Genomic DNA, 10,143 nt, shown 5'->3' on the forward strand with positions numbered 1-10,143 from the left:
TTGTGGGGAGAGACAAAACCGGGGGGGGGGGGGGGGCCGGGTTTGGGGGGTTTTTTTAAGTATCAAAAAGCATTGGGAAAAGAAACCAAGTTAAACTCTTTGTGCCCTTGTTGTTGCTGCATGACACTCTTAAAATGGATTATTAATAGACACACTTTGTTGTTAGGGAGTGCTCTTGGACTATAAGCAGCATGAGTGGTGAAACTCTGATACAAGATTTCTTTGAGGAACACTGAGGTAGAGGCAAGAAGTGGGTGGTGACAAAGATTACTCTGTATATACAAAATGATTAGGTCTCTTAAGGCCTGATGGGTTTGGGGCACAAGAACCTAAGTGTTTAAATCATGTCATAATATATCTTGCGGAAACACTTCTGTTCTCTTAAATTACAATAGGAATGAAACAAAGGGAATTCATCTGGGCAAGATTTAATAGGAACACACTATACTCAATGTATTACTCTACTACAATTGAAATCAGATCATTCTAAATCAAAGGAAGATTATAAAGGGAATCCAACAGAAAGAAAAGTACTCCTTTAGGGTTTTTGCTCTTACCTAAACTGGTCTATGCTACTGGCAGCTTTGCGAACTCTCCCATACATCCCTGCTATGTTACCATCCACGTCACTAAAAAGAACAGGAACATTCCGCATTCGAGTGCCTATTGAACAAAAATTCTAATTAACTTAAAGACACATTTCCAGCTGTCTGCCTAAGTTAGGTCCACATAGATTTTATTAAACCAGATGAATTGCTGTATTTTTTTTTTTAAAGGACCTATCTGTCCTGAGAGGGACTGATGGCTAGGATTAGAACTGAACAAAAATATATCCTATAAAATTAATTTTATTCAATTTCCATATCTATTAAATATGTATTTTAGTATTCAGCTCATATGACTGGACACAAAACATCTGTTGGCGTCTCTATCACATCTTTAGTGCATAGCATTGTGAACTTTATATCGACTGTACCTTTTCATGCAAATTGACAGCTGTCATACAATAGTCAAGTTTATTAATTTATATAGGAAAGGCTGTTATTCTTCAAAGGTTTACAGAAATTCATAAATAAAGGACTCAGTTTAAAGTTTACTATAGATTCTCAAAACAGAATGTGTCCGAGTGTAATTCCACAAGACTGGCTTAATTATTTGTATAAGAGCAGTAACCCACCCTCCCATGACATACAAATGCATAATTTAAAATTTTCTTGCTTGCCTAATAAAAGTTTTACAAATTGCTTTTTTCATGAAGCTGAATAATAATAGCAAAAAAAAGTCTTAAACAGAAGCCATTAGCTGCCAAGTTATCTCTGAGACACTTTTGTAGTATTACACAGACTCCGTGGCCCTTGGGGTCCCTTCTAATGCTATGATTCTGGAGGTGTGCCGATATAAAAAAACAAAACAAAACAAAAAACTGCCCCAAAAACAGTCCATATCAGATTGGCACCGATAAAAGGAAAATTGACACTGATCAGCAATTGGCTTTTTTGGGTGTTGTAGCAGAGAATGCAGGGATGGGCAAAATATGGCCCATGGGCCAGATCCAGCGTTACAGGCCATTCAATCTGGCTTGCAGGGCCCCTAAAAAATTTAGAAAATTAATATTAATCTGAACCCAGCTGTTTGTCAAAGATGATGGCAGCCAGGGCCAGAAAGACCCAAAAGGAAGCCAGGGCAGGCTCCTGCAATAGCAGGGTCTGCCCAGCCCTACCCCCAGCCGGAAGCCCCTGCCTAGCAGAGGCTTCTGGCCTGGGACCATGGAGCTGTTCATGCCTCCCTGTCCCAAGCGGGAAATTCAGGTAAGAAGGTGATGGGCATGCAGAAAAGTGGTGAAAGTGGTGGCGGAGGCAAAGGGAGTGGAAGGGACTGGGCATGCGGGAGCCCCACCAGCACTGGCAGGGCCCAGAGTGGGGCAGCAGGAGCACGGGTTGGCAGGGGTCTTTGGAGCTAGGCTGCACTCCACCAGAGAGAGATGGGAGCTGGCCCAGCTCCATAGAGCCCCAGACAGCTGGGAGCCTCCGCTCCTACCGCCTGCTCTGGGCCCCTCTGCTCCTGGCCCCAGGGCACCAGTGGGGGTCCAGCACTCCCGCCTGGCTGCTGTGTGCCCACTCGCTCCCATTTGCTCCAGCACCGTGGTTATGATTATGGAGGTGTGGGGATGACTGCGAACAGACCTGACCCCACACACCCATCTGGACTGAGCAGCAGCAGCAGCAGCGAGTGGAGAACAAGCTGTTGCTCAACACGGGGCAAAAGCAGCCCCTCCCCTCCTGCCGCCAGTGCTCCCTGCAGCAGCTGCCCAGAGCCCACAGGGTTGTCCTGCCTCTCCGCCAGGTACTCGCCACCCTGGGCCAGCGGAGCAACAGAGGGTGGAGTACTTCCAGGGGCAAGGGAAGGGACTTCCGGTGGCAAAGGTCAGAGATTAAGGGGGTGGTACTTCTGGTCCTAAGGTGGCGACCAAGGGGCGGAGCACCTGTCAAGGGGCAGGGCTACCCATGTAGCCCTTGACAGCTTGGCAAAACTTGGTAAGCGGCCCTCTGCCTGAAATAACTGCCCTCCCCTACAAAAATGTCACTGATAAATGCTGTGTGTATGCACATAGCTGCAGCATGCACATGGCCACAAATAGAGCCTGGCTGCTTGGAGACTAGTGTTTGCCCAGGAAGTCTTTTGGGGGGCGGGGGGAGGGGAGGGGGGATATGGAGCATTGTGTGGGGGCAGATACAGGCCCTCACAGCAAGGGAGGTAGTGGGGCTGAGGAACGCACTGTCCAGCCAGGTGGGGCAAGGCACAGGATGAAGCCGTATATGGCTCCCCATCGCTGCGCACATCCCCAGGGCAGGTATGGGGGCACGTGCCTCCCAGATTTGTGCGTGGGGCAAGGACAGGCTGCCTGCTGTGGGCTCAGGGCCAGAGGCTGCACTGGCCTCTTCCTGCAGGGGGGCTGGGCCAGGGTTGCACTCGGGGCATGTGGTGATGCTGCTGGGAGGGAGGCTATAGGGTGGGCTATGGCCACCCCAAAATTCCCTGTAGCCCCCCACCCCATACCCTTCCTCCCAGCGCCACTGCCACCTGCTCCAAATGCAGCCCCAGCCCAGCCCCCACATGGTGGGAAGAAGCCAGCGCAGCCCATGGCCCTGAGCCTGCAGCAGGGAGCCGCCCCCCTACCCCCTGGACAAGCCACCCGTGGCTCCATCCCATATCCTGCCCTACCTGGGCTGTGCCTGCCCCTGTCCTAGCCCCATTCCCTCTCTCACTGTGGAGGCCTCATTCTGCACCTCCCCGCCCCCCCACAGACATACTGGCCAGATCCTGCTCTCCAAGCTGCTGGGCTGCATACTGACTATCGGATCAGTATTGGCTGATATGGCTAGTTAATAAATCAGCCATTGGCATAGGTCAAGAAAATCTTTACCAGTGCACCCCTAATGATTTGACATTTGAAACAGCACACCAATCAAGCCAATTTCAATGAAAGGAGCTGCTTTTTTTTTTTTTTTTTTTTTAAACATTAGGGCTGGAAGGGAGCTTGGAAGATCATTGAGTCCAGCCCCCTGCCCAAAGGGCAGGAAGTCATCAGGGGCCACAGGACCCCAGCAAGATAGACATCCAAATGTCTCTTGAAGGCGTTCAAAGTAGGTGCTTCATCCACTTCTGGCGGCAGTCTATTCCAGATCTTGGGGGCTCAGACAGTAAAGAAGTTCTTCCTAACGTCCAGCCTAAAACAGTCACAGAGAAGTTTGTGACTGTTCGATCTTGTCATCCCTTGGGGCACTCTGGTGAACAGATGTTCCCCCAGATCCTGACAAGCACCCCTGATAAACTTATAGGCAGTCACCAGATCACCCCTGAGCCTGCACTTTTCCAGGCTGAAGAGTCCCATGGCTCTCAGCCTGTCATCATAAGGTCGGTTTTCCTGACCTCTGATCACACGCATGGCTCTTCTCTGGACTCTCCCAAGCTTCTCCACATCCTTTTTTAATTGTGGAGCTCAAAACTGAGCGCAGTACTCCAGCTGCGGCCTCACCAGGGCCAAGTACAAGGGGAGAATGACATCCCGGGATTTGCTTGAGAAGCATCTATGGATGCAAGCCAGGGTTTCGCTCACTTTACTAGCCACAGCATCACATTGAAGGCTCATGTTCATCTTGCGGTCAGTCATGACGCCAAAGTTCCTTTTGTCCGAAGTGCTGGCCAGTGTAGCACTGCCAAGCCTATAAGCATGCTGCGGGTTTTTCCTCCTGAGGTGGAGAACCTTGCATTTTTTGGTGTTAAATGCCATCAGGTTCTTGTCTGCCCATTTCTTAAGTCTGGCAAGGTCAGCCTGGATTGCCCTCCTGCCCTCAGGTGTGGACACTTTACCCCAAAGTTTGGTGTTGTTGGCAAACTTGGCCAGTCTGCTTCTGACACCAATGTCCACATCATTAATGAAGATGCTGAACAATACAGGCCCAAGGACAGAGCCTTGGAGGGACCCCGCTGGCTACAGGGCACCATGACGATTGACTTCTGTCAACCACCACTCTCTGGGTCCAACCACACAGCCAATTTCCCAGACAGCGGATTGTGGAGAAGTCGAGGCCACAGTTAGCCAGTTTTGCCAAGAGATGGCTTTTTTAAAGTCAAGATATACATCAATCTCTTCCCCCTTTGTCCAGGTGATAGGTCACCTGGTTGTAAAAGGAAATAAGATTGGTCAAGGAAGACCTACCTGAGATAAACCCATGCTGGCTATCCCTCAGGATTCTGCCATCAGCCAATCTGTTGAGAATGGTCTCTTTGATAATCTTTTCTAGGATCTTCCCTGGGATAGAGGTCAGGCTGGTGGGCCTGTAGTTTGCTGGATCCACTTTCCTCCCCTTCTTGAAGACAGGCACCACATTGGCCTTTTGGAGTTTTCAAAGATCTGTGCCAGTGGCTGGGCTATGATGCTCGCCAGCTCCTTCAGTACCCTGGGGTGTAAGCCATCAGGGCCGGCTGACTTGAAGGTATCCAGCCTCTCAAGGTGTTCCTTCACAAGGTCAGCATTGATGGAAGGTAAGGAATATCCCTCACCAAGGCCTTCCTGTCCTGTAATGGGCAGGGGCGTCCCTTGGGACTGGTGAAAGACCAACGTAAAGTACCCATTTAGCAAGTTGGCTTTTTCATAGGCATCAGTGGTCAGCTCTTTTCTCAGTTTTGCATGAGAAGCCAACGGAGTGCAAAAAGGCTGATCTCATCTAAGTAAAACACAGTTCTGATTTACTTACAATGGAATACTCCTTATTCTGATTCTTTCACCACCCTGCAAACACTTCCCTCCTTGCTATACAAACACTGCATATATGTTTTGCAAGGGATATTCAGGGTTAAAGTCCACAAAATCAATCTACCAGTGGTACTGGCACTTGCCGTAGATAACCATTTTAACAAATTCTTGCTGTATCAGTCACAAAAATAGTTAAGGATGAAGTTTTTGTTTATTAAATTTGTTTAAAATTATGAAACTGCAGTACTTATCTGGTTGTTTTCAAGTGTACTGGTTATACTTCCAAAGATAAACTACCTGAGCTGTTTAATTACAGTATTTTCTTATGTATTAAAATCAGGGGTGGGCAAAATACAGCCTGCCAAGCACTTCCCTCTGGCCCACAGAGCCCCTTCAAAACCCACGTAATGGCAGCTGCCTCTCAAAATGCCTCCGGTGGTACCAGCTGCCGGTTGCAGTACCTCAGGCTGTTTCCTTGCGTCCTGGTTGTGAGGCAAACAACCTTGACCTCAGCCTGACATAGCTGGCCCCGTCACAACCCTGGCTCAAGCCATGTTTGCAGCTTGAGAAGGGCAGGGGGGCTGGGCCAGAACCTGTGGTGCTGGTGAGGGGAAACAGTGTCTGGCCTGGGTTCTTTTTTTGTAAAGGGCCCTGCCCTGCAGGTAAGCCCAGGAAAGCAGCTGTTGGGCAGGCTTTCCCCGTGCCGTGCCATACCGCTCAGGCTGGGCTGGCACTGGGGAGGGAAAGCAGCAGCTGGGCCGCAGCTCTACCCAGTCAGCACCAGGGAGGAGAGGTGGTGGCAGAGCTGTGTGCTGCTCGGGACAGGATGAGCCCAGCCAGAGCAGCAGGAGCTCAGCTGCATTTTCTCCCTGCCTGTGCCGGTCAGTCCCGAGCAGCACACAGCTCCACTGCCGCTTCTGCTGGCTGATGCTGACCCAGCTGGGCTCCTCTCATCCACAGCAGCACCTGGGAACCTGGCTTCAGTCGCATGCTGCTGGGGACAGGAGGAGCCTGGCCAGGTCTGTACCGGCCAGCAGAAGCAGCGGTGGAGCTGTCCCGCTTGGGATGGGACGAGCCCGGCCGGAGCAGCAGGGGCTCAGCTGCACTCTCCCCCTGCCTATACCAGTCAGTCCTGAGCAGCACGCAGCTCCACCACCGTTGCCTGCCGGTGCAGACCCGGCCAGGCCTGTCCCGTCTGGGGCAGCATGCGGCTGAAGCCGGCTTCCCACGTGCTGCTGGGAGCCCAGCCGGGTCTGCACCGGCCAGCAGATGCCGCGGTGGAGCCGTGTGCCACTCAGGACTGACCGGTGCAGGCAGGGGAAAATGCAGCTCAGCCCCTGCCACTCCAGCTAGGCTCGTCCCATCCCAAGCGGCACAGCTCTGCCGCTGCTTCTGCTGGCTGGTGCAGACCTGGCCAGGCTCCTCCTGTCCCCAGCAGCATGCAAGGAGCTGACTTCAGCTGCTTGCTGCTTTTCCTGGCCAGTGCAGACCCAGCTGGGTTCGTCCCATCCGGAGCAGCATGCAGCTGAAGCCAGCCTACCAGGTGCTGCTGGGGATGAGGCGAGCCCGACTGGGTTGGCACTGGCCAGCAGAAGCGGCGGCAGAGCCTCCTCCTTTTGGGACCAGCTGGCACAGGTAGGGGGAAAGTTCTGGGGGAGGACTGATGCCCTTGAAACCCCACTGCTGGGACAGGATGTTAGAGGGGTCACAACCCCTTGCTACCTGGTAAGTTGTGCAAGGGGAGGGACTTCTGGTGGCAACGGTCAGGGGCAGGGCTTCCGGTCCCAAGATGGGGCAACTGAAGGGGCGGGGCTACCAATGCAGCCCTTGACAGCTCGCCAAAAACTCAAGCAGCCCTCTGCCCAAAATAATTGCCCACCCCTGTATTAATTGCTTAGGGAAACTTATGTGATATATGCAAGACCTTACTAATGCAGAGTACAAATACAGTATAAATAGTCTGAACCTTCATGCTTACCTTCACCACTGTCAACTCCTGCCATATTAATGGATGGTCCATTAGTACTACTGCCTTGAATGTTCTTAAGCTGTTGCTCAAGACGTTCCAGTTGATAGACAAGGGAATTTTTTTCTGTACTGAGGCTCTCCAACATGGTCTGCTTCTGAATAAGAGTTTCTGTCAGTTGATGAAGCCGATTTTCCAACTCTGTCTGACTACTACTACTCAAAGTCTTGTTTGTGAGCTGAAAAAGAAACATCAGTTCAAAGTCTGAGTGAGGAGATGAAATAATCACCCTTGTAAAAAAAAAAATACTATAAAATTCAATCCAGACAACTGAAGTATTTAAAAAAAATTCTTAACAAGAAGAGAGGACAAGTATAAAAGAAAAATATATTTTAGTAATTATTAAAGCCAGATACAGTAATCATTATTTGGAAGCTCCTGGTAAGAATTCATTCACATTTTATTCTATTACCCACATGCACTCTTCCATGCAGCAGTGAGCCTGTGCACAACCAGAAATTAGAGTACCCAAAAAGTTTAGAATTTAATGACATGCGTGGGAATACAAAATGTCTTAAATGCAAAAGGAAAGCATACAGGCAATGGAAGAATGGGCAGGTCACCAAGGACATGTACCAGGAAACAGCAAGGACTTGCAAGGACAAAATCAAGAAGGCAAAGATAAAGAATGAGCTTAAGGACAACAAGAAGCATTTCTATAAGTATGTGGTCTAGAAAAGAAGGACCAAGGATAGCAGGGCACTACTAATTGAAGATGCAAAGAAGGTAGAGCTACTCAACAGCTACTTTGCCTCAGTCTTCACAAAAAAAAAATTAAGCTGCCAGACACCTAATAGGGATTATCTGGATAAGGAAGGAACCAAACTGAGGGAAGAGATAAAAGAAATGGTCAGATAGCTTTTGTTGCATCTGAATTAATTCAGGTCAGCAGGGCCAGATAAGCTTCGTCCCACGGTCCTGAAAGAACTGGCAGAGGAGATCTCAGGGCCCTTGGCAATGATCTTCATGAAGTTGTGGGAGATGAACCAGGTACCAGAGGGCTGGAGAAGGTCCAATATAGTGCCCCTCTTTAAAAAAAAAAAAAAAAAAAAAAAAGAAGGCAAGAAGGAAGATCTGGGGAACTACAGGTAGGTTAGTCTCACCTTAGTACCTGGGAAGTTACTGGAAAATTTCCTAAAGAAGACCATTTGCAAGCATCTGGAAGAAGAAAGGCTGATCACAAGCAGTCAGCATGGATTTATTAAAAGCAGGTTTGTTTGACACGATTTGATCTCCTTTGACAAAGTAACTACTCGGGTGGATGAAGGGAATACTCTGGATATAGTGTATCTGGACTTCAGCAAGGCTTTTGAGTGGGTGTTGGCTACAGCCAAGGCTGGGGTCCTCAACTGCAGTGTGCCAATTCTCCTGCTGCGAGCAAAGCTGGAAGTTCCAGGCTAGAGGGTCTTGCCCCTCTGCTCAGGGTCGGACAGATTGCCATATTTTAAGTAAAGAAGGTATTGTGGTCAGATTGGTATCGACTGTGTGGGCTTTTGCCTTCTTTTGTGGCAGGAGGGGCGGCGCTCTGCCCAGGACCTTGAGAGTATATTGACAACATTTTACAAAAGCAGGACATTGGCCACCATGGTTCCCCTGCTTTACCTGTGGCAGGTTAGGGTGTTAGGTCTATGTTGTGTCAGGGTTGATGGTAGTCTTATGTAGAGTTTAGATTATGGTTCTGTGAGATGGTTTGGAAGGAATGATCCTGCCACGGCAGGCGGTTGATCTCTGAGGTCCCTTCCTGCCCTAGTTCTCTAGGACAATACAGCGAGATAAGGCCATTACAACCATAACTGTCACAGTTTAAAAGAGGATATGGAAAGGAGTTAGTACAGATTACCTGAGAGGCTACTATAAGCCAAGGGGGCAGCATGAAAGAAGAGATGAAACTGAGCATGGGTGCTCAAGGACATAAAGACTTAGAAGGGACAGGACAAGAATGGTGGAGGCAAACTGTAGAGCAAAGTTATGGTAGGGTGGTACGTGTGATCCAATCTGTAGAGAATTTCAAAAACAAACTGGAAACACTTGACTTTGGGATTCCTTAACTCAGGAGTTGTCAACCAGAGGTATGTGTATTCCTGGGGGTACTTGAGAAGGCCCTAGGGAGTATGCAGGGGAAAATGGGGACAGAGTGCTGCCACATACCACCTTGCACTGCTATGCAGGCACCGCGTGCCTGGCTGGATGCGAGGAAAGTGCGTACATGGTGGCTGCTGCCGCTCCACATTCAGCTGCACATGCACCCCACCCTGTGTTTGGCTGCGTGCCAACCCCTACCCCCACGTTTGGTGACCAGGGGTAAACTGCTCTGCATCTGGCCGCCAGGAGTACACTGATCCAAAAAAAGTTGAAAACTCCTGCCTTAACTGGCTAAGTGTTATTGTTTCTATTCAGATACTCCCCATACTAACAGTGGCCTCTTTTTGGAAGTTAAGCTTGAGTAACCCATGCCTATCTAAAATGGTAACAAATAGCGCTGTGTGAAGCTTTGGTTGCCGATTCAATTCGAAGAGATTTGATTCAACCATAGACACAGCTTTATGTTTTTTCTTCATACCTTAAGGTACCAGGCACCTCATGAATGCTGAGAAGCCTGGGTAGATGAAGCATCCCACACGAGTGCGGAGGGGTCCTGAGCACACTGTGCGGCAGACCCAGAAGTGAATGGGAACTGTTTCCAGTCCACTTCTGGGTCCGTTGTGGAGTGTGTGGAGGGATCTCCCTCCCATCCCCCAGCTCGGTGACTGGTGCCTCCTGGGTCTTGGGGGGGGACCCAGGGTTCCCCCATGGCCAACTGCTGAGCCGGGAGTGTGCGTGCACGTGCGGGGTGTCCACCACCAAGCATTTGGAGGCCCCC

General features: G+C 49.8%; 1 protein-coding gene across 1 annotated transcript in view; it reads right to left on the reverse strand.

The window, feature by feature from the left end:
- Window positions 1-10,143, reverse strand: part of GOLGA5 (golgin A5) — a 43,819-nt gene that overhangs the window by 3,792 nt on the left and 29,884 nt on the right. The window contains exons 10-11 of the mRNA XM_019518639.1: window positions 7,236-7,461; window positions 558-663 (exon numbers count right to left, since the gene is read on the reverse strand). Of these exons, the coding sequence (XP_019374184.1) occupies window positions 558-663; window positions 7,236-7,461 (332 nt within the window). The remainder of the gene's footprint in view (window positions 1-557; window positions 664-7,235; window positions 7,462-10,143) is intronic.

The sequence above is a fragment of the Gavialis gangeticus genome, unplaced genomic scaffold (assembly GCF_001723915.1).
Source record: "Gavialis gangeticus isolate Ggan-Ray unplaced genomic scaffold, GavGan_comp1, whole genome shotgun sequence".
Classification (NCBI taxonomy): domain Eukaryota; kingdom Metazoa; phylum Chordata; order Crocodylia; family Gavialidae; genus Gavialis; species Gavialis gangeticus.